The sequence below is a fragment of the Paramisgurnus dabryanus genome, chromosome 10 (genome assembly GCF_030506205.2).
Source record: "Paramisgurnus dabryanus chromosome 10, PD_genome_1.1, whole genome shotgun sequence".
Classification (NCBI taxonomy): domain Eukaryota; kingdom Metazoa; phylum Chordata; class Actinopteri; order Cypriniformes; family Cobitidae; genus Paramisgurnus; species Paramisgurnus dabryanus.
In genome coordinates, this window is record NC_133346.1 from 22,969,737 (window position 1) to 22,994,346 (window position 24,610).

General features: G+C 39.9%; 1 protein-coding gene across 2 annotated transcripts in view; it reads left to right on the top strand.

Annotated features, from left to right (window-relative positions):
- erbin (erbb2 interacting protein) overlaps positions 1–24,610 on the top strand; it is a 95,706-nt gene that overhangs the window by 23,815 nt on the left and 47,281 nt on the right. For both annotated transcript variants that reach the window (XM_065290254.1, XM_065290255.1), the window contains exon 2: positions 16,250–16,457. In XM_065290254.1, coding sequence (XP_065146326.1) covers positions 16,269–16,457 — 189 coding nt within the window. In that variant the 5' untranslated portion in view covers positions 16,250–16,268. The remainder of the gene's footprint in view (positions 1–16,249; positions 16,458–24,610) is intronic.

Genomic DNA, 24,610 nt, shown 5'->3' on the forward strand with positions numbered 1-24,610 from the left:
CCCGATGTGCTATTATGATCCCAACCCATGTTCATGGCACACATGAAACTTTTAGACCCGAACCTGCCTGGGTGCCGTGAAGACCTCTATTCTGCACCTCTAGGTGCAGAAGAGACCCTTTAGTGATGCCCTAAATACAGACCCAGCAGTCTATGTAGCATCTAAGCAGCCATTGGCATTCGCAGCTATGAGACAAAAATAGGTATGGCATGGTTTTCTCTTAATTGACGAGATAACTCATCAATTGCGGGTAAAGAGTTAAATAAACTGTGGTTAATTAGTTTTGCTTCATAAGTACTATGTGACCCGTACATTTTATGAAATTGCAGCTATTCACATGTGATCGTACAACCTGTGTTGAGTTTCATTTAAACTCCTATTTGTTTTCTTTGTATATTCATGTTTTTGTGCACAGTAAGGGTCCGTGTACACTACAGTATGCAAATTTCGGCATCTGATTAGTACGGCCGCACTGTAAGCGCACCACTGTATTTTTGAAACCACGTCTAATTTGTATGGGTAGGTCGAGCAAGCATGTACAAGAGAATGTGGTTTGTAACCCATGAGATGCATTGCATTTTGTCTCAATGTGGATGCGTCGAATGTCTGTGTACAAGTGAAATAAACTTTGCTTTGCAAGGCTGTGCATTTGTCCATGCATGTACGTTCACGTACACATTAAAACAGACAATACTCCTGGCTTAACTTGCAAATTTAGATTTGTCGCCCGTGTCAATCTCTACAAAAATATTTTTTATTATATTTTTGTTTGCAAATGCAACCATTTTAGGCCCTGTGGCATCAACGAAGTATTGCTACTGCAGTGCTCTGAATGAGCTTACTGGGAAACATAAATATGTAATTGCGGTAAGCACATTTTAAACGTGACTCGATCAGAATTTATAGTCAGAACAATCCATTTATTTTAGTGCTGTTCACATCAGTGAACTGAAGATGTGGTCTGTAAAACCCCTTGTGCCCATCAGACGTTCTGCCTCAATCTTGACATAAAGAGCTCTCTGACCTCCTCTTTAGAAGATTGAATAGATTACAGTGTTTCCCACAGGATTTTGAGATACTGTGGCGGCGATGACGTCACACGCTGATTAGCATATATGTGACGTCATTGCGTCGTGTTTTACTCTTTGATCAGTCACATTATATTGCATTTTAACACAACTAAGATGCTATTTTTACATAGTTTCTGTTCTGTTGTCTATAAAATAGTGACTAAACAGGACCCAGTAACGACCCACGACTCAGTAACTCTTTGTTTAATCCAATCAGCTCTTTCTTAAACTGCTGCTAAAAACGCGACCTTATCTGAAAAAAACCATCATACGTTTACATTGAGGCTGTACTGGTGTTGCTCTTCTCATCAGTGTTGTTGTGTTTTGAGCGCTTTATTACTAGAAATACGAGTGGTATTTTATTGTATAGCGCAGACAATTTATTGCAAATTCAGAAATATGAGAGAATACACAGTTGCTGTTACTACAGAACACGTGCATGGGCATGCCGCATAATAGGTAGGGAGAGAGCTCGGACACTAGCCTGGCTCCGCCCTCCTACGTGCTTCCGCTTATTTTTCATTTCGCTTCAGCAGTACGTCTGGGATTTCTCTATAGAGTTTCGTTTTCTCCTGCAAAAATCTGCAGGACCAATCAGCGAACAGATGGGGGTGGCTAAGAACAATGACGTTGAGGTCGTGCGTCAGTTTGAGTTGTAGTTCAGTAATGGCAGCGGAGAAAGACGTGAGAAAAGCTATTCGGTCCGTTGTTGCAAAACTGCCGAATATACACAAGTTAAAGCCGGAGCAAGAACCAGGTTTGCTAACTTTTGTTTGTTTGATTATTCTGACTTGTTGTTTCCAGACGGTTTCGGTGCATGATATACGTCACGACCACATGTTAGCGATTGGCTTTGGCAGATCCTGAGTGACTCTGGGCATATCCAATAGTTTTAAACTTCAACAATGGACCCTCCTTAACGGAAGTAATGCTTTGCTATGGAGCGTGGCCAGACTCTCTGTACAAATGAAATGAATGTACGAGAGTCTGGTTATACCAGGCTACTCGGACACAGACTCGCATCAGAACGGGTATATGTGGGAAACACTATACTAACCTTTTGTTAAGTCACTCTCATGATGAACTTAATCAGCCACCGACTTCTCTGTCGGTAACATCCGTGACTGTTGACGTTTACGCGAAAAAGAGAAAGTACACGGAGGAACACGGAGTTAAATACTTTTCACTGTTATGTGAGAGAGGCGTGCAGGCTCAGCAAAGAGAGGGGAGGGGGCCGCGGGCGCGCGCTGTTGCGCTGCACACAACGAGAGAGGGAGGATGGAGGCGCGCTGAGCGCTCCATGCAATGAATTAAGCCGTTTTAAATAGTAAAATTAATATGTAAATGGGAATCATGAAAAATCTATTTGTGGCGGCCAGTGTTGATTCTGTGGCGGCCCGCCACAAATAAATGAATATATGGGAAACACTGGATTATCATACTGACACAGTAAGACAGATCTCTAGGTGCCGTATAAACAGCATTTGTTTTAATTGTATTTTCACATTATTGGCTTATCTAATATTTAATTAAAAGCTCAGCAGCTGACGCTGGCTTTAACTTGGCCTTCTTTGGCTCACTTTCTCAGCACCAAGAGCGAGATGAGAGCGCCACGCATCTAAAAACAGCAGCTCACTCATAATTGATAAGACTGTGGAAGTGTGGAATAATGCTCAGAAATCTGCCGCTAAATGCAAGCGCAAGACTAGTAATGAGCACACGCTGCTGCTTCGTTGCAGTACTCCCAGTAGTGTGTTAAACAGCACATTTTAAAGGCATGTTGCCTACTCTAGAATTGTGGGTTGTGTTTGTGTTGCTCTACATATTTTTAAAGTGGCTAAAATCAGTGGCATTTTAAGTGTTTGGTAGAAGTATGGATATCTTGCCTACATAGAAGTCGTTGTTAGATGTTGTCCCTTGCCCACTTTGATTTTAAAAAGTTTATTTGATTGGTATAAGTCACACAAAGAGGATCTCTAAAACAGTATTTTCATTGCCAAATGAAATCTGCCAAGGATCTCTTGAGATGAATTATAAGAGGTTCGTAAGAATGTTCCTAAGTGCAAATCTTGAACATTTCTTAAGAAGTTCTCAAATATTTACTTAAGAACATCTCACAATTTTTGTCTTAAGAATGACAAGCTTTGAAAAAAATTATTCTACCCTCCTAATGAATTTATCTATCCATTAATCCTTTTACCACCTTGCAAACATTAACGCTATATATATACTACATAAATGAGTGATGTGTAAAGACTATAAAATGTTATTTGCTGTTGTAACAGAGGCCAGCTAGTGTATGAAGGTGGTGCGGTGAGTAAACATCAATCCATAATCGCCCAATCGTCCGCAGTGCAGGTCGAGCTCTCTGGACCCTGCGTGTTTTACTCTACTTGCCCGGGATTTCTCACATGACGGACCGATTGCCGGTTCGATTCCCGCTCGCAGTCTTTGAGGAGAGCTGTGTAATATCAAAATGAATGTATAATGAAGTCAAGTTTTTGCTACTTTTAGTTTTGTGACATATTGCTGAAGTGAGCCATTAAACTTTATTATTATATAAGTTTAATTGCCATTTCTGACTGCACAATACATATCACATTTAAAACGATCAGATTAACTTATAAAACATCTTACATTTTAAGATTTAAGACTACTGTGAGGTCCTCCTAACTTTAAGATGCTATTTAAGACAGTTTCTTTTTCTAGAATTTGAATTCTTTCTTAAGAAGCTTTTTTGAGAATACAAAATATTCTTAAATCGTTTCCTAAGCTTGAATTTAAGAAGAATTTTCTTCTCAAGAATGTTTTGTGAATCTGGCCCCTTAAGAAAAGAGGCCTACATTGGGAATGTGGTGGTTTTGGTTCTAACTAGGTTAAACGGATAGTTCACCCAGAAATAAAAAATATGTCATCTTTTACCGTTCGCAAGGCCCATTCACTTCTATAGTAGGAAAAAAGAATACTATGGAAGTGAATGGTGCGCCAGATCTGCTTGGTTACAAAGATTCTTTAAAATATCTTCATTTGTGTTCATCAAAACAGAGAAATTTATACAGGTTTGTAACAACATGAGGGTGTGAGAGTGTGCGAATTTTCATTTTTGGGTGAACTATCCCTTTAAGTGTAAAAACAACATGGATGTATATACATCTATTTATAAGTCAGTCACTTTTCCTACTGTCTAAGTTTGGCAAGTTCTTTGTATGAATCTGGGTGGATGGTGAGGATCTGGTAATTGAAACTGTTTGACATTTAGCAACACTGTAAGGGGGTTTGTGGTGATTCGCTGTTCATCTTATATTTCTGTGGCTTTTGACTCACCCCTGAATATCCTGTGATGGTAAGTTTACAGCCAGACACAGAGACTTTAATCAAGCTCAAAGCCAGTGGACACAAAGATAATCGGTGGGCCTTATATGTCATACAGTGAGAGAGGTTCAAAGACAGCAGTTTTACCAGTCGTGTGTCCAAAGATAGCCTAAGATAGTTTTCTGACAGTGTCAGAAATTCAGCATGACCAGCGCTCCGTATTTTTGCTGCTATGGCCTGTATACCGGTATTTGTGTACCACTAGCGTGTGCTGGTGATGTTGCGCTAATGTGTGACGCAGCTTTCGAAAACCTCTGTGTCACCATTGTACAGTCTACATGCTTGTCATATCCAAGTCTAATCGATCCATGTCGCACAGTGTTATAAGGTAAAGATTTTATAGGAGTGCAAAAATCCTGCAGTGTATTCCGGGCTTTAGAGGCAGTTTACATGACAACTTTTCACTATATACTGGAAACGTTTTATGCATTTTTGCTTTTCGTTTACACCAGTGGTTATCACTCTTGTTCTCTAGGACCCACTGCTCTGCATTTTGCACGTATTTGTTAAGCTTGGGGTATAGTCTGTTTTACGTGTACGCACACGATCAAGCCCACATCCTTGCAAAGTATAGTTTATTTGACAACAAAAAGCAATGCATCTCCTGGGCTACATAATACATTCTCCTGTAAGCGCATCCGCAACCAACACATACATTGTACACTTTTTTTATGATGACAATTGCATCACGCTAGGGATGCAGCGATTATAGATTTTGATGGTACGGTTATAGTCTGATAAATAATCACGGTTGTACGGTTATTACGGTTATTAAGGATTCATTTAAACCGTATAGGTGCTTTTGAAACCTGTAGGCTATTCATTTTAATGATCTTTTGAATAAATGTAACTTTACATTTGGACTGAATAAAGTTATATTATTTTGGTTTGTTTGAAGTATTGAAGTAAAATATATGAAGTAAAAATGATAAGAGCCTCTCAAAATGAATAATTACACAGGGTCATCCTGAACCAGGTACTGCAAGTCATTTTGACAGGTGAAGCTTAATATTACACAAAAGTCAAATATAAATATTAGGGGTGGCAAGATTAACGTGTTAACTAATGCTATTCATTAATTAATCATTAACGCGTTAAAATAATTCAACGTAATGAAATGCAGTCAGACCACCAGGAGCCCCGCCCGGGTTTGATCCGCGAGCAGGAGGTTTTTAATGCTGTACAGAGTAGACCGATTGGAGTGTGGCTCTTTCACGTACAGATGCAGGTGCGCGCGCACACATCCACGCACACGCACACACAAACCAGATGCACGAACAACCAAGAGACGCGTCACGCGCACATATTCTTTTGAACGCGGAGCTTTGTCATACAATGCACAATCCAGATGCACGAACAACCAAGAGACGCGTCACGCGCACATTCTTTTGAACGCGGAGCTTTGTCATACAATGCATCATGACGCATGCGCCTCTTGGTGGTTCGTGGATCTGGTTTGTGCGTGCGTGAAACAAAAACACGCGGTGTAGCGAAGGCTTTACGGTTACTTAACCGTGACATTTTAAATCGCGGTTAATAGTGAAACCGGTTAATCGCTGCATCCCTACATCACGCACACCATACGCTGACCCTTGTGTATACGTAAAAACAGGACTATACTTCAGCCTTTACCTGACACACTTAGCTCAGGTCATGGAGCTCTCGCCTAATGAGCTGATGATAAGGGAGACATACAAAATGTGCACAGCAGTGGGTCCGCAGGAACTGGATTGAAAGCCACTGGTTTACCCAAGAATGCTGTTTTCCACGTAAACAACAAGTATAATGTGTGTATTCTAACGATAACAAGAAGTTATTCATGTACTCAAGATAATGTGTTTATTAACACTTCGACAAAGTTTACAAAATTGCGTTTCTTTACAAAATAGTATCGATTTACTACCTGTATACCCATAATACTTTTTTAGTCCTCTTCTCAAAGCTGTGTATATACGGATCTTGCTGATAATGTAATTTTATTTATTTATTTGTCTTTTTTTACTACATTGTTGTCATGTAAATGTAGCCTTGATCTGCATCAATTATACAAACTAATACCTATCTGTGCCTTTTATGGCTTGATGTGTTTAATCTATTTGGATTTAAATAAACCTACCAGGACCTGATGTTATGAGCAATATTGTAAAAAAAAACTGGTTGACACCTGTTACTGCACTTTATATTATGGTTCATTTATAAAGTCATGCAATTCAGCCAACCCTTGTTCAAGTGTGTTTGACATTTGTAGTGTAGATCATGGTCACAGCTATCTGTCAAAGTGTAATGCTTGATGCTTTGTTATGTATGTTACCTTATTGAAATCTGTCTGAAGAAACTGTCTGAGCCTTGCTGTTTCAAACCATTAGGCTAAATGGCTTTTCTTTTACAAGTTTTGCTTTGTGTCGTACCCAACAGTGTGATAAAATCACTGTAACGCGCAGCCTCTTTTTGCTTGTCTCAACAACAGCCTTTGAAAATGGGTAACCCAGTTTTAGTGTCATTTCCTGAGTTTTATTTGCTGGCAGTAGAATACAGACTTTGGAGTCATCGGCACTTTTCCATATTGTACTTAGCCAATGAGGGTTTGTGTTTTGGTTTTTAATAATACAGTCCAAATGGAGTTGAATCAGGGCTACCCTTGTTATTTTTTTGCATAACTGTTTTCTTGCCTCTTTCTGAGTTAGGATTTTGCTAGTTACTACTAAATGTGTGTTGACCTAATTCTACAGTGCATTTTGGCCTCTTTTAGACCTGCTTCTGATATCATTTTTGAACGAAACTGTAAATAAAAAACAATATTACAATGCTTACAAATTTTTCCACATTCTTAGATTTATTCAGAGAATAAAATGACAAGTGTGAAAAGTTCCCCTTTCAGTCTCCATCCTCAATATTAAACAAGACAAGGTTGCAATGGAGGGCAATGCAGCACAAGCACTCTGTGTATTCGGGCAAGATCAGATTACTCGCTCTTATAACAGATTCCCGGGGACAATAGCGGTTTTGTTTGCCTGACTGCCACAAGACCACTGCGCATTGAGCGACACGGTGAGAACCAAAACCAAAAGAGGGGAGCAGAACTGGACAGACCGGTTCTGCAGCTTTTGACACCGATACCAATTTTTTTTTTACTTCTAATCTCTTATGTCTTTGCTTCAACCTCCCTCAACTTCTTTGCATTGTGCTTCTGTTAGAGATCTTCTCTGAACGCTGACTTCCTGCTTGTAAGCTTGGCATCTAAAGCGTACGCTAAATTATTAAGAGAGGGCCCGGCCCGTGCTGTGTCAGCTGAAGGTGGAGAAGATGTTCCTATCAGTGAGGGACGGATTGAAACACACCCGGCTTTCCCGCTGCTCACACACGACCTCTCGCCTCCGAGCTGGACACACGCCTTAGCCGGCGAACTTGACACCTGACCCCGCTGTATGCCTAGACACATGCAAGACACATGATCCGGTGTCTTCATTGAAAACAGAAAACAAAGCTATTTTAGCTGTGTATTACTACATAGAGATGTATAAAAATGTTTCCTGTTTCCTTGTACGTGTTCCACAGAAACTCATTTCGTCAATGAGACAAAATATGTTAATAATCTTTTTTTTTTTTTCACAATTCTTCTTTGTCCTGTTGACTTGTCATATACCATGTTTCAATGTATATACTCAATTTCCAATGGGTTAAACAAGAGAAGTCAATTATTGGACAACTAGTTGACCATCTTTTTCCACTGTTCAAAATATAAAGTGCGGAAAGCACACCTTTCATTGACCTGTTTGTTGATAAGTCAACCATCCCGACCCATCCTAGCTTTGAAGCTATTATATTCAGCTTACTGTAGGTTTTGCTGTTTACCTCTGACGTCAAGCACTGTCTAGCCATCAAGGCTTTTGTCCAAATTTCACCCTGCAAGAAATAAAACTACTTCCATTCTGACCTTGTTTTGATTCAGATAATGTTTTCTGTGCTCAACAGTATTATAGTATTAGGGGACTTCCAGTTCGGTGCAAATGTTCTGAATGCATCTTTAACAGTAGTGAATAGTATGCTTTTTCACGTGCGAAACACAAAAAATCTGAGTTCCCACACAAACATATTAAATAAAGGACTGCAAGTTGTTTTTTAATTCCACAGCGCTACTTTTCATAGCTTTTATATGTAAATACGCGTTAGAAATGGCGTTGAATGTTGCGCACGTGTATTGCGTCTTTTGCAGCGTCTCGAACATGAACTCCAAATTTTAAGATGCTGTGTCAATTTTTACAATTTTTAACTTTATCAATCATCGCGGCTTATTAATGTCAGGGCCAGAACAGTGGACCAATTAGGTAACCCCGGAGGCGGGACAACCATTGCATGGTTGGCATGGCAATTTTCCTCATGTTTTTTCAGGTGTTGTATTTTAAAATATGTAAACTGTAGATGTATACAAATGTTTATAATAAATAATGAAATAAGTAATTTTATGTTTTATATCCCCCCAACTGTACCAAAACGAAGCGAAGCGTGATTGAAAAATGGTGGTATGTACCGAACCGTGAATTTTGTGTATTGTTGTTATCCCCATAAACAGTGTTTAAGTGCAACCTGCCCTACATTATCGTGCCAAGTGATATAGATTTCCAGAGACCTGTAACTAAACCTGAGATTGACAGCTTGCACTACATCCAGCTATTTTCAGTACTTCCCTCCAGACTGTGTTTTCTCATGGTTGCATTTGATGTTTTCTCTCTGGCTTTTTCTGTACCCTCCAAACACGGCCTGATTCTTGAATTCATCGCTTTGGTATTCCTACATCAACCTACAAGACCATTTCTTCTATAAATATCCTAAACACTGTCAGAAACTTTATATTTCAGTTGGATCTAACACACAGACATGTTCCTCATGCACTGGCCGTCCATTGAACTGCCTCACTCGTGTCTGTGTGTGTGTGTGTGTGCGAGACAGGATCTGAAAGCGTTCCAGTTCTCACTATCAGGAACTGAGAAATATGTACGTCAGCACCCACGAAAAGGCTATTGGGTATTAGCGGGGGTGTTTTGACGATGTGTCTGTTTCGACGATGTGTCTGTTTCTTGCGACCCATGTGCACAGTTTTGCCCTAGCACAGGTTGAAAAGGACAACAGCAGTTCGCAGCAGAGAGACAGCGGCAAGCTCTTCCTGTTGTGAGAGTCGCTGATAACCGCAGCCGAGGGGAGGGGCAAAGGGGAGCAGAGCTTTGTCATATATAAAATGTGAGCATTGTCTTAATTGGGGTTCGATGTTGGTCCGCAGAGCTGCGGGAAATGGGTCAGCGAGTTCCCACAAGCTATAAAGACCCTCTAATCCACACCAAATCACCCCCTTCATCGTCTTCACATCGGAAACATGAAGTTTCAGCTAGAGTTGCCGCTTAAAGCGACTGCTCACTCTAAAGTAAATATTCTGTCATTTACTTCCAGTTGTATTGACGTTTAGTCTCCTATGACTTTCTTTCTGCCTAATGTGTGTTGATGCGTTCTTTTACTTTGTTGGTTTTTACAATGAAAGTGAAAAGGGACAGCTCTATAAATAACAAAACAAAAAAAACATAAAAATAGTCTGTTTGATTATATCTCAAGGTTAGTAAAGAACAGAGTATAATCTTATTTGCACAAAAACTTGCGATGCACATAAGAGCAAAAAACATTTCACATTTGCAACTTTGAAACTTCAGCATCATTATCTGGTTTTTACCATAATTTAAGTTTTTTACCAAAGGTTTTTAACCCATACTGCACTCTAAAAAAGGCTGGGTTATTTTTGACACATAATGGGTAAATATTGGACAGAACACATGCCGAGTTAAGAATGACCCAATGTTGGGTTGTTGTTATGCAACCATGGGGTATAATAACCCAGAAGTTTGGTTAAAATAACCCATCATTGGGTCATTGTTTAACCCATCACGTGTCCTGTCCAATATTTATCCATTATGGGTCAAAAATAACCCAGCCATTTTTAGAGTGTGATTTCTCAAATGTCAATATTTGGTGGCTGTGGCTGCCCAATGATTAGTCGTGACTAATCGTTTTCAGAATAAAAGTTTTGGTTTTGATAATGTGGGCATACTGTGTATAATAATTATGTATATATAAATAAACACACATATATAATTAAACACATTTATTTATATGATAAATATTTATATGTGTGTATATATAATATAAATTATACTATAAAAAGAACTATAAACAGTGCACCCACATATATTATGGAAACAAAAACTTAGGCAGCCCTACTGTCTAACAGCAAGAATCGTGCGATATGAAGCATGTCACAATGCAGGGGTTTGCGGTATTGTGAGGGCGGTGTATTGGGATATTTCTTATTTCAGGAATTGAACAGAATATAATTTAAGGAATCAAGAACACCAACATGCAAACGTTAGCAAGTACTTCCTCCTGTCACTCTTAAAATTTAGAGAAAACAGGACTGCTATCTAGCGGTTGGGATGTAAACTCAAAACGGAACAACTGCCATACTTTTTTGTTTCTTTTTTCGGAATTGCGTATGGTGGAGGGGTTATTGATACGGTATCAGCAAACAAATTATCGCTGTATGCATGTGTATCAATGTTTTCTTACACCCATACTAAGTACCAGTGCAAGTTTTTTCCATAATTAGGTTAGTGCAACTTTCAGAATTGTCACATCCATAACAGAGAAATGTCACATCCATGGCGCCATTTCATTCTTATATATGCGACACACTAAATTTTACATAAAATAAATATTATTTGTTTTTTGAAGAGCCATCCTATCTCCATTTGTTTGGTATTAAGGATTCTGGTTTGTAAGCTTAATACATTTGATTTGTGTTCCATGGAAAAGGAAAGTCAAACAGGTCTGAAAATACATGAGGGTGAATTACTGCAGAAACATTCATTTTCTTTTTAAAGCTCTCTAGATCCAGACAATCTTGTTTTTCGTTTCCTCTAAGCCTCTCAAGTCTTTTTTTGTTTTGTTTTCTTTTTGTTTACTGCCTACTAGTCTTTATCATTCTGAGAAATCCAACAGTAAATGATTCGTAAAACCCATTCCCATCTCTGTGGCGTGGCCTTTACCATGCCAGCATGTGTGTGAACGAGTCCTGCTTCATGTTGAGTTGTGACTTCCTCATCCGAGATACTCATTGTGATTTTTTTTCGAAGTGTTTTTGCTAGAACACTGACCTGTTTTTATGCCGTAAGAGACTATAAACTTGATACTACAGTCTTTGATTTGGTATATAGCTACAGCAATATGTGCCACATTTGCCTTAGTTGTACTTCCAATGTAACCATAGCAACAACAGTCACCCAATGGGTTAAGCACTGTCCAAAGGGACAGAGTTTTTCAGGAAGAGAGTCAAGTGCACAGATTGCGGGAAGGCTATTTAATGTGAAATTCATGCCAGCTGGCAAATCTCTTTTGGACCACCCGTTTTCACAGACATACACAGTATATATTAATTATATTAGTGCCTTTGCTGCATATTCACAATTATGATAAGAAAAAACAAAACCGTATTAGACTGTAATCACGTTTTCTTCAGGAAAGTATTTAGGATGCGAGGGTGAATGGTTGCCAGGGTGTTGCTATACAGCATTTATGTTTTTTGTACCGCATTATGTGGTTGCTAGGATGTTCTGGTTGGTTGCCAGAATGTTGCTATGCAGTTGTAAAAGTATTCTGAGGAATTCTGTGTAAATGGACCATTTAAAATCCTAATAGCACACTTTTAATACTTAGGGTTGGGGGTTTGTATAAGTATGAGCAATAGAAATGTGTTAAACAGCAGCATTACTGATGAATCGTGGGTACATTTAATAACACAGCATGTTTTGTTCATGCATTGTAAATAGTTACTGCCGAACAAAAACAGCTGGTGGTGTTTTTATGTGTATATACTGCATGATGCAGAGCAAATGAATGTGTTTGCTTAGCATGTACGCCATGTGGTTTTGATTACTATTAGCCTGGTCTGCTGCATCGCTTTTTAGAGACAACCATGCACATTTACAGCCTCAGTGTGCTCTGTATCGCATTGCATGCATCACATGATGTTGTCTGCACCAATTGGAGGTAAAACCGTATTTTCCCACGCACTGCAAATGTTAAGTTACACATGCTTGGATTTTTTGCCTCTGGAAAAATGACTTGGAGATGAAAAGAAATGTTAAAACACACAATTTAAACGCATATACACGTTTTTGGATGTCAAATAAAGTGCAGTTATGCAGCTCTCCCTAGAGAAACAAAGTCTCCACTTTCCTGCCGACTTTATAATAGCAGCTACATGGGTACCAACCGGATTTGGCTGTCATTGTCCACCAGTGTGTTAAAAGGGAAACACTCAACCTCCGCCCTGAACCTTCTTGCATTGAGGGCAAGCACGCCCATTTCCATCCGTGTATGTGTGTGCGCTCTTGTGCAAGTCGTCATTGCTAGCCATCTGTATTTATTACGACTGATAAGGGGAGGCCTCCGGAGGGCAGTCTCTGTACTTACTCACTATCGCTGTCAGCCCAAACTTTCCGCAACATTGAAACCCAACAGCTGTAAAAGGGTAACAACTGTGGTTACGCTATAACCACACCAATGTTACCTGGATTTTGTTGTTGCAGGGAAGACCCTATGAGGGGTTTCACTTGCTGCTGCCTATCATTAAGATTTAAATATAATAATAATAATCTGTAGTTAAGTGAAGTTGATTCAGGGAAAATGTATTTTTTTTTTAAACGAATTGCTTCATGATGTTTAGGGTTTGATCAGCAGATTGCGCTATGCTGGTTGTTGTGTGTCAGTGTGTGAATAGTAAATGCAAGGCTTTTTTCACACTTTTTATCAATATATTGTTTTGCAATATATTCTTCTTTACTACAGTCTTAATCAATGAATATTTGGTAAATCTTCATGAATAGCATGGCAGAAAACATTGAGCCATTCATAATTACACCAACCGTTCAAATTTTTCTGAGAATACGCAATGTGTGACTTGGTGTTTGTCAATGAAGAATAACTATTTGGATGTGAATGATGCTGTGATGCCCTCAGTCCAAACATATTTACGCATGAAGGGTTGGGCTGTGTCCGTCTGCCAATGAGGAGGAGGAGAGGAAAGGTCACATTCTCCAGACTCCTTCCACAAGGATCTCTTTAAGCAGCTGCATTCCAGAAGTTGTGATGTAATCCAGCCCTTCTTCGCTGGCCATGCTTCATCTTCCTCACATGACCTCTGAACCAGCACATGCAACTCCTGGTTGAGTGCGTAACTGCGTCACTTATTTTCCCACAATTCTTGGGGACTCCGACGCACCACAACAAAGCCAGAGACGGTTTTTCCTCTATTGTGCGACTCATGCTTCTTTTGTGTGGAGAAAGTCATGTCTAAAAACAGATACTCTGGATGCTCAGTCACAATACCGTGGTTCTCCGCGTAATCGGGACATAGGGCCTAGTGTACGGAAACCCAATGGTGCGCTTGGACATACTCCAAGAGAACTTGTGTTTTTACTTTCATACGTTCTGATTTATATCTGATCTTCATTTATTATACATTAGTTTGAACAGTGACATTTTCATATCACATTACTTTTTGTTGTTTGATGTTTAGCTGATCTTATGTACTGTTGCTTTGGACAATGTGTTGTCTAATGGCCCAATGTCAATGAATCATCTGCTTCTTTCTTCTGTGGTGATTTAGGATACTAGATGTTAAAAGATCTGAAGTAAACAAAAGTTTGAATGTTTTAAATTTACAAGCATAATCCTTAAACTATGACATCCTTAAGAAACACACTTTACTCTAGATTTCTTAAGAGGGATGATTTATGTAACTTGGCTTTAGTGCTTAAAGGGATAGTTCACCCAAAAATGAAAATTCTGTCATCATTTACCAACTCTCATGTTGTTACAAACCTGTATAAATGTCTTTGTTCTGATGATATTTTGCGGAACATTTAAACTAACCGTTCATGAGCCACATTTACTTCCATAGTAGGAAAAAAGAATACTATAAACATGAATGGGACTCACAAACAGTTTAATAATAAACATTCCTCAGAATATCTTCCTTCAGGATCATCAGAACAAATACATTTATAAAGGTTTGTAACAACCTGAGAGTGAGAAAATGATGACAGAATTTTCATTTTTGGGTGAACTATACCTTTAATGTGCTTCTATTCTATATTGCCAACATTTTGGAGTGATTTAAAAAAAAAATGTGACATGTGTTTGCATTCTAAAAATATATACATAACTTACGACATAAACAAATGTTTTTGTTGTTAATGTTAGCATTTTGTTTGTATGTATTCTGTCAAGAACAGATTGATTCTGTGTTGGCTTGCTTTTTGAAATGTGTCTCTCCATGTATGCACTTTTGAGTAGGGATGCACTGATACCGATACTCATACATTCTAAAGTACTCATACTCGTTTAAAGTCGCCTGTCAATTTAAATCATGTTTTTTTATTAAGTACTCTGTATCGGTATCGGCAAGTACTGAAATGCAAGTACTCGTACTCGTACTCATATTCCAAAAAAGTGGTATCGGTGCATCCCTACTTTTGAGTGCACTTAAACGCGCGTGCACAGACAGACAAATTTCAAACGCCGATTCGGGAAGGAGATGCAGCATAAACAGTCGCTCCACATAAACTGAAAAATATGTTTCTTTTTGGTGCTTTATTCGCCACATATATGTTAATGGACTACAGTATGAGACAGTAGTGCAACTCTCTCTAAAGTTTGCACATCAAGAGTTCAAGATCATGCACATCAAGATGATAACGTGTAATTGGAGTTGGACCATGCACATTGTGCTTAGCATGAAAACTGCTCACTTTATTGCCTTTTTGCAGTTAAATGATTTAAAATCCCTTAAGTGTCAACATTTGCAAGCCTTTGAAACGCATGCAAATGATACACTTTCCCTTTATATAAGTTAGCGTATTAATCCGTGATTCGCATGCAAGCCGAACTTTGGCTCGTGGTCTGTATCAACAGCAATCCGTTACACACCTAGTTAACGCAGTGCTCTACCAAATGAGTGCTCTACTATCTACCTGCTGATGATACCATGACAACCCTTGACAATGTTATAGTCTGACCTGAAGAAGACCTCTGTGCTCAAAACGCTGTCTTTTAATAAATGTTTAAAGCAGTATTAGAAGTGTGCCGATTTTTGTTATTTTACTACAGTTACAACCCTTACCAACATTATGACAATCCAATGAAATCCTGATAAATAAAATCAAGCCCCACCCTATATTTAGCCACCCACTAAGAAATGCATCAGATGTAATATGAATGCTGTTGTCTTCAATATACATTCCTTCTGAATAACGTTAGCAACAGGCCTTGCCACAAATGTAGATTAAAGGGCCCTTCATGATGTTTCACACAAAAGCACAGTTTGCATCTGTTGCAGATATTTGTTTTTACTGGTGCTGCCCTTTTTAATACAATATCAAGGGCTTTTCTCCAAGGTGCATGATACTCTACAACAGCATGAAAGGACATTGTGTAATGATTCTGTTTTCAGGCAGACCGTGAATATAAATGGGTTTTCTCATAGCTGCTGTCATTGAGTATTTGTCAGCCGAATGAGTCACATTTTTTTATACCTAACAATGCCTACTCGTAGTGAACTCATTGGCAAACCCCAAAACTGATGTTTCCCTGTGTGTGTACTGCGTGTAAACCAGGCTGTTTTGACAGCACTATCAAGTATCCCAGTGTTTCTTCCCTTAAATAATTAAAGTTCGTAAGATGGTGATCATGTTCTCTGTCTTCTACAGTGCCTGAGCTGTCGCGAGGATGAGCAGCAAGCGGAGCTTGTTCGTGCGGCTGGTGCCGTGCCGCTGCCTGCGGGGCGAGGAAGAGCCCATCACCTCGCTGGATTACTCGCACTGCAGCCTGGAGCAAGTCCCTAAAGAGATCTTCAGCTTCGAGAAGACACTGGAGGAGCTCTACCTCGACGCCAACCAGATTGAGGAGCTGCCCAAAGTATGAGAGCACTCCTGCACCACAAACACTCCTGCGTCGCACATCTATAAAACACTTCAGCGCTTAGGGAGTGAAATGTTACTTCAATTACATCAGTTAATTCAGTTCTGCTAGATGTAGATCTGTTAGATGCATCCAGCCATGAAGTCTGCGTGTCAACTGTTTATATTGTTATATTGTTAGTACCTACCTATCCATTCGTTCTCTGAACCTGCTTGTCCCCTGCAGGGTTGCGAGGACAGCCTATCACAGCATCATTTCCTAGTCTTAATGCTCAGAGTGGGAGATTGAAACTAGTTCAATAAAAGTTTATAGGAAATAACAATTGCCTAAACAAATGGCGCATTAAGATAATTTCAGTATTCATTGTTGATTATTACAAGCATAATCATCACAAAAATTCCATATTTAATGTGTTAGGAATAATTGACGACTTGCAATTGAATTAATCGAAAATAATGCTCAAGGTGGCAATGCATGGGTGAGCATTATTTTCGAAGGACCAGACTCAATTATTCTGCTTATACCACAGTTACCTGCTAAGACATTGCTCTGGTGGTTATTTTGAGACATTTGATAGGTTAGGTGTGCATGGATTTCTCAACCAATTAAAATAAAGCATTCAACAGTCCCGTGGTATAAGTAAGGAATAATTGATGACGGGCCGTTAATTTATAAGAAAATAATGCACAACGAAGGTGGTTATGCGGCACAATGCAAAGCAGATTGCTGTTACATCGGGGTTTGCATTATTAATGACCCATTATTCCGCTTGTACCACAGTTACCAAAAACATTGCTCTGGTGTCTAATTTTACAAGTTAGGTATGCGGTTTATGAAAAAATAATCAACACCCATGAAACATTTCTCAGCCAATAAGAATAAAGCATTTAACAGCCCCGTGGTATAATCTTTGTTTACAAACAAATATTTTTTTCTACTTTTTACCTAGTCTCCCCGTGGTGAAAATCTATTTTTTATTGTTGTTTATATGTCTGCGTGGTGTGCTTTAAGACAAACCATGTGCAAATTCAACAATGTGAAGTTCACAGTTTTCCAAAGACTTTCAGGTCTCAAAACTGCGTTTCCTACGTCACAAACATGAAACCAATCACGTCAACTAGGGCTGCACGATGTGAGGAAAAGTTGCGATGTGCTGTGACATTGTTTAATGTTGCGATGACGATGTGAGTTGCGATAAATATTTTATATTTTTTTATGTTTTAGGGGCCATTGACATGTTGCGCCTAAAACGCGTGGAAAACGCTAGACACGTAGGTTATTGTCACATGACCTGCATGCTGCGCTTGTGTCATTCTGAAAAGTTAAAATGTTTTTGAAAAGCCTGGAAAAACGAACGCGTCGCACCGCGTGCGAGTCGCGACCGTGGCGCTTCCAGAGCGCACATACTGCGTGCCTACATTTGAAATAATGAACTTGAGCGCGCAATAGACGCAATATGTAAATCACCGCTTTCACAGTACCTGTGTTTGCGGCGTCATCTCTCCTAAATCCAAATTAATTCCATGACATAGCTGAAGTGCTGTTTCTTTTCACCACAAGGTCTTCGTCTGACAACACATTTTCCTCACTCTTCTCTCCTTTCTCCGCCATCGTTTTTGCTAACTGGCACAGCGTTGTAACTGGCACCTCACAAATCAATCTGAGCGAGCTACTTGGGGGTTCCCCTGATTGGCCTAATAGCATGAACGCGCAAACCATCCGTGCATCCCAAACTGCCTACTTCCATACTATATAGTATGCAAAGAGTACGAGAAGTAGTGCTTTTCGCCTACTATATAGTATGGAAGTATGCGGTTTGGGACGCAGGGCATGTCTTCAGGACTAAACGTGATGGGTCAAACGTTTATTACATGCGCTTACCCAGAGCCGGCGCCAGACCATAACTAACAGGGGGGCACTTGGCTTCCAATGGGCGGGCACGCAAAAGCAACAATAACTTGCAAAAACAAGACATTAAAACAACAAATACAGTGCAAGCACACACTCATACAACTGGTAGAGACTGTCAGCCCATTTCCCGTATAAAGTGCAAAAGACCACAAACTATGCGCAAAACTATTGAACTTCGACCGCGGCGTGAGCGCAAGCTGAGCTCCGCGGCGTGAGCGCAAGCTGAGCTCCGCTGCGCTCGCGCTTTGCTTGACGCAACAACAAACCGCCCTCGCGCGGCGCAAGCCATTGAAATGAATGGGTTTCATAGCGCAGCGCATACCGCGTCATAGCTTTAAAAAAGCCGCTTTACCATAATCACGTCGTAATAGGGATGTAACGGTATCAAAAATTCACGGTACGGTAGTATTTCGGTAGGATGCCCACGGTACGGTAATTATTGAAACATTTACAGGAAGGAAAAAACATATGAAGACTTGGAAAAACTGCCATAAGTGTTCATTAAACAAGACTGAACATTACAATGTACAAAGTGTAGCATAGTGTAGTGTTTACAATTTTCATAAAAGCACAAAAATAATTAGACCATGTAATAAAATAAAAAATAAAGTTCCAGTTTGTAACAAGTCTGTTTGAATAAATCATTTAACCTCTTAGTTACAATAAAGTTCAGGCACTCAAATACTGTGTGTTACTAAATAGGAAAGATCTGGTGAGGATGATCAAAATAGACCCAGCTAAATCACACACCACAGGATTAAATTCATATGCATATATTAGAATAGAAAATACAAATACAAAATTTCCAACACTTAGCTCATTGTCTTTTGTTAGTCCTTAGTTAGGTCCTCCCTCAGACCTTTTAGAAACGTGAGTAATCCAGGAAAAAATTGATAAATCCCAAGATCGTCCATTAAAATGTTGAAGGAAAAACCCCCCAAAAAATCCAATTGTCTCTTGAAACTCAGCAGCAATTAAATCCACTTATAGTTCAACAAGGAGACACAAATATTCTAGAAAAGGGATTTCAAAAACTAAGGAAATCCTCCAGAATCACATTGTAGGTTTGAACAGCATGCTCCATCTCTAACCATTTCCTACTTTATTTTAGGCCTTCCTTCCTCCCAGGTGTAATCCTTTAAAATAAAAGTCTCTTCCCCTACAATAGGGTTTCAACCTAAAAGTCCTCAAAATTAACCACATAAAGGATGTTTTAGATAAGGCAAACAAACTCAAACACCACCAGCTTAAATAAACAGTGAACTTAAATTAAGGCCTGAAACACAAATAAAATCATATATATGCATTAACAAAATTATGCTTTTTTTAAACACCAGAAAAGCAAAAATATGCATAATATTTTTTGTGGGCCTTAATAATGTAGCAAGGCTACAGAGTCCCCCCCCCTGCCAGCGGCCACATAGGGAGAGTTCCCCAGAAAGGTTTTAAATTGACAACATTCACTGTATCTTCCTTATCATCTGGATGAATCCATCTGACTCGGTAATTCACTGGCCCAAGCTTCATCTTCACCCTGGCTGGCCCTGACCACCTTGGGGCTAGTTTAGAGGAGAAATAATCAGAAGCCTTGGAAAGAGGATGAGCCCTTACCCAGACCAGATCTCCCACTTGAAAGTGTACATCTCTCCTGTGGGTATTGTAATACCTGGCTTGTCGAAGTTGAGCTTTCCTCACAGATCTTTTAACCTCTTCAGCAAGTAGTTGTTGCCTTTCTATTATAGAATAGGAAAATTGAGAGGGATTTGGAGAATAATTGATAAGTCTCTCCAATGGACCCTGCAGGGGTCTTCCTAAAGTGAGTTCTGCAGGTGTCTTGTTGGTAGTTTCATGTTTGGCATTATTCAGTGCAAATCTGAACTCAGATAGCCACTTGTCCCACTCTCTGTGATTTTCCCCCACATAAGAAGCCATCATGGTTTTCAGAGTTTTGTTGACTCGCTCTGTGAGGTTTGTCTGTGGGTGATAACTTGTAGTTAGTTTCTGAGTAACACCCCAGTTTTTGCACAGATCAACCAAGAGCTGACTAAGAAACTGTGGGCCTCTATCAGAAAGAATGTACTTGGGCACGCCCCATCGATTAAAGATTTCATCCTTCAAAATCCTACAAATGCGTGGAGTCTTACTATCTCTTAAAGGGAATAGCTCCACCCACTTTGTGAAATAGTCAACCACCACAAGGAGATAAATGTTGCCCTTCTTACTTTTTGGAAATGGCCCCATGAGATCGATGCCAAGCATGTGACCAGGTTCGTTCACTTCAGTTGATTGAAGAAACCCCAGGGGTTTGGTATTTGAAGGTTTGTACTGTTGACACACAACACATTCTTTCACATGTTGCCACACATCCTTTCGGACATCTGGCCACCAGGCCACCTCCAAGATTTTAAGAAGAGTTTTCATTTTCCCTAGATGAGCTCCTAAGGGGTTGTCATGGAAATAGCCTAGGAAAGTAGGGGTAAGGGATTTTGGGACTACCAGCTGGTACTTAACACCATCAGCGTTTGGAATAATTCGGTAGAGTACACCCTGTTGGATTTCCCATCTTATTCTGTCACTTTTCTCATCCTTTCCATCCACTTTTTCCATTAATTCCTTAATTTGCTCATCTTGTTCTTGGGCAACTTGTATCTCAGCCAGCGAACTTGGTAAGTTAAAGTTCCACAATGAGGTCTTCACCACATATGCAGCCAAAACAGCATGATCTTCAACAGATCTAGATAGGGCGTCTGGTACCACATTCATTCTGCCCTTTCTATATTGAACTTGGAACTGAAACCGTTGTAGCCTCAAAGTCCACCTTGTGAGTCGAGAAGTGGTCTTTGGAGAATTAAAGGCCCACGTCAGAGCTGCATGGTCAGTGTATACCACAAAAGGTACACCCTCCAAATAATGGTGCCACTTTTCAACTGCCCACACAACAGCCAAACATTCCTTCTCTGAGGTGGAGTAATTCAATTCTGCTCCCCTCAGACTCCTTGAGGCATATGCGATCACACGCTCCTCATTATCAATATTTTGTGAAAGTACAGCTCCAAGTCCTGTAGAACTGGCGTCAGTTTGTACTTGAAAAGGATGGCTCAGATCTGGTTGGGCCAGCACAGGGGCTTTCTGTAGGGCTTCCTTCAGCCTCTCCATACTTTCTTGACATTTTTCCGTCCATTCCCATGTGACACCTTTTCGCTGTAACTGATACAAAGGGGCAGCAAGCTCTGCAAAATGTGGGATAAACTTGTGGTACCAGCCTATCATGCCTACAAACCTCTGTAATGAATGAATGTCATGAGGAACAGGGTAGTTGGTGATAGCGCTGGTCTTTTCTGGGTCTGCTTCCACCCCTTTTCCAGAAACAACATGGCCCAGGAACCTCAATTCATTCTTAAGAAAATGGCATTTCTTCAAATTCAGGGTCAAGTTGGCTTGGTGGAGTCTTGAAAAAACAGCTTCCAGATCTTGAAGGTGCTTCTGCTGGGAAGGTGAGTATACAATAATATCATCTATATACACAAAGCAGATTGTCCCCCTTAACTCACCAAGGACTCTTTCCATAAGACGTTGAAATGTAGCCCCTGCATTTTTTAGACCAAATGGCATGGTCAAAAAATGATATATGCCAAACGGAGTGATGAAAGCAGTCTTCTCGCGACTATCCTGGTCCATTTGTACCTGCCAGTACCCAGATTTTAAATCCAATGTGCTAAAATATTTTGCCCCGTGCATAGATTCCAATATATCATGAATAATGGGCATAGGGTAAGCATCCTGGGGTGTTTTTGCATTTAACTTTCTATAGTCAACACAGAAACGTAGGCTTTGATCAGGTTTTGGCACAAGGACCACTGGGAAGGCCCAAGAAGACTGTGAGGGCTCAATTATGCCTTCCTGAAGCATCCTGTGAACCTCCTCCCTAATAACATCCTTCTTTAGAGGAGAGACTCGATAGGCCTTGCACCTTATCGGTATATCATCGGTTGTCATGATCTTGTGGGTGGTAAGGTTTGTCTTCCCCAGCTTGTCTGAACACACAGAAGGCCAAGCATACAGAAGTTGTTGCACCTCAGGGGGATACCTTAGTATCAGATCATCAATTAAAGTTGGCACCGTGGTAATCAATTGCTCAGGCACTTCAGAGTCCAGGGGTAAAGCCATGTACAAGGTGACTACATGTTCTTCTTGCTGGCTCCATAACTTTTTCCCTAGAGGCTGGCTAAGAAAAGGAAATACTCTAGCTCTTCCATTAATGCATAGTTCATAGTTATATTCGGCCACATGTACTCGTACACCAGTTTGACTAAGAAAATCCAGGCCTAAAATAAGTGGAAAAGCCAGCTGTTCATCTGCCATCACATAGGTATCAACAGTCCACACTAGTCCATGCCACTCATAAGTAATAGGAACTCTACCTTCTGATTTTTGTGCCTTTCCATCAGCTAGCATAAATGTTCTGTTGGAGTGTTTTTGTATTTGTTCACCTGGTTTAGCCAGTGCTTCCCACAATTTCCTCTGCATTAAAGTAAAAGTGGAACCAGTATCTAATATAGCTTCAACTTGTCGTCCTTGGATACTAATAGCAACTCGAAGCAATGGAGGGGTTGTAGAGTGGACTAAAGCAAGATGTTGGGATTGCCCAGTAGCGGGTTTAGGAACATTAACATGTCGTACTGTTGGATTCTTCTTTCCTTTTTCACTGGCCTTAATTTGATTTACTTTGGCCCAATAATCTCTCTTAGAATTAAGGTCTCTTTCTACCATTGATCCAACCTTAACTAACTGTTCTACTGTATGCACAGCACCACGTAGGCTTCCAGCCAAAGAAGGGTTGCAGTTATTCAGAATCCTTCTTACCATTTCCTCCTCAGGGAGATCATTTTTCCACTTCAGACACAATGCCCTATAGTCATAGGCAAAATCTCTAATACATTGATTAGGCTCCTGGATCATAGCTTTGAGTTGTTCTTCTACCTCTGTAAGATAGTCAGTGGGTAAGAATGCTCCCAAAAATGCATTTTTAAAATCCATCCAGTTGTGGATCTTGCTTCTTTCGGCAAGCCACCAGCTCCTGGCTGGACCCGAAAGAACAGCATTCAGCGTAGCTATAAGTTCAATGTCTGATATATGTCTGAGTGTTAAAAAATTCTCACAACGCTCCACAAACTCTACCACATCACTGGTTTCTCTGGCTTCACCAAAGTGTGGAAACTCAAGATTAATTGGAGGTTTGGGATAGGAAGTAGGTGGCTGTGCTGACTGCCCAGTGTCTGAAGCAGAAGCTCCAAAGGAAAGACGTGCCACAGGGGTGCTAGTTTTTCTTATTTGGGCAACTTCCTTTTTCCATTGTTCATCCCTTCTCTGAAGACACTCTACAACAGCATGTTCTAGCTTATTCAGAGACCTTTGCATTAATTCTTCAATATCCTCAAACCGCTGATCCAGAGTTTCTCTGAGGGCAGTTTCTCTATTAAGTGCACTTTGATTGTAAGCTCGAAAATCATCTTTTAATGTGGAAATTTCTGTGTGTAATTCTTGAACAGATTGGGTGAGGGTGTTTATTTCAGAATCCATTCTGTCAATATCATTTCCTATAGGATTCAAAGGTGGCTGGCCTTCCTCATCACTCTCTTCAGCCTGACTGTTAATGTACAGCTCACTTAATAGAGAACTGATTTCAACAACATCCCTGTAGGTATCTCTAGGTGAAACAGGCTGGAAAGGAAGAGACTCTGCAGCCCCCACACTATCTACATGAATGGACTCTGTCTCTGGGTTTGAATTGGAATTCTGCATTGTAAGAACAAAAATACTTAACACACAAAATATAATTCAATCACAATCCACTCAGTAACCAGTAACACAGTTCACAAAACACATGAGTCCCCGTACGGGCCACCATCTGTAACAAGTCTGTTTGAATAAATCATTTAACCTCTTAGTTACAATAAAGTTCAGGCACTCAAATACTGTGTGTTACTAAATAGGAAAGATCTGGTGAGGATGATCAAAATAGACCCAGCTAAATCACACACCACAGGATTAAATTCATATGCATATATTAGAATAGAAAATACAAATACAAAATTTCCAACACTTAGCTCATTGTCTTTTGTTAGTCCTTAGTTAGGTCCTCCCTCAGACCTTTTAGAAACGTGAGTAATCCAGGAAAAAATTGATAAATCCCAAGATCGTCCATTAAAATGTTGAAGGAAAAACCCCCCAAAAAATCC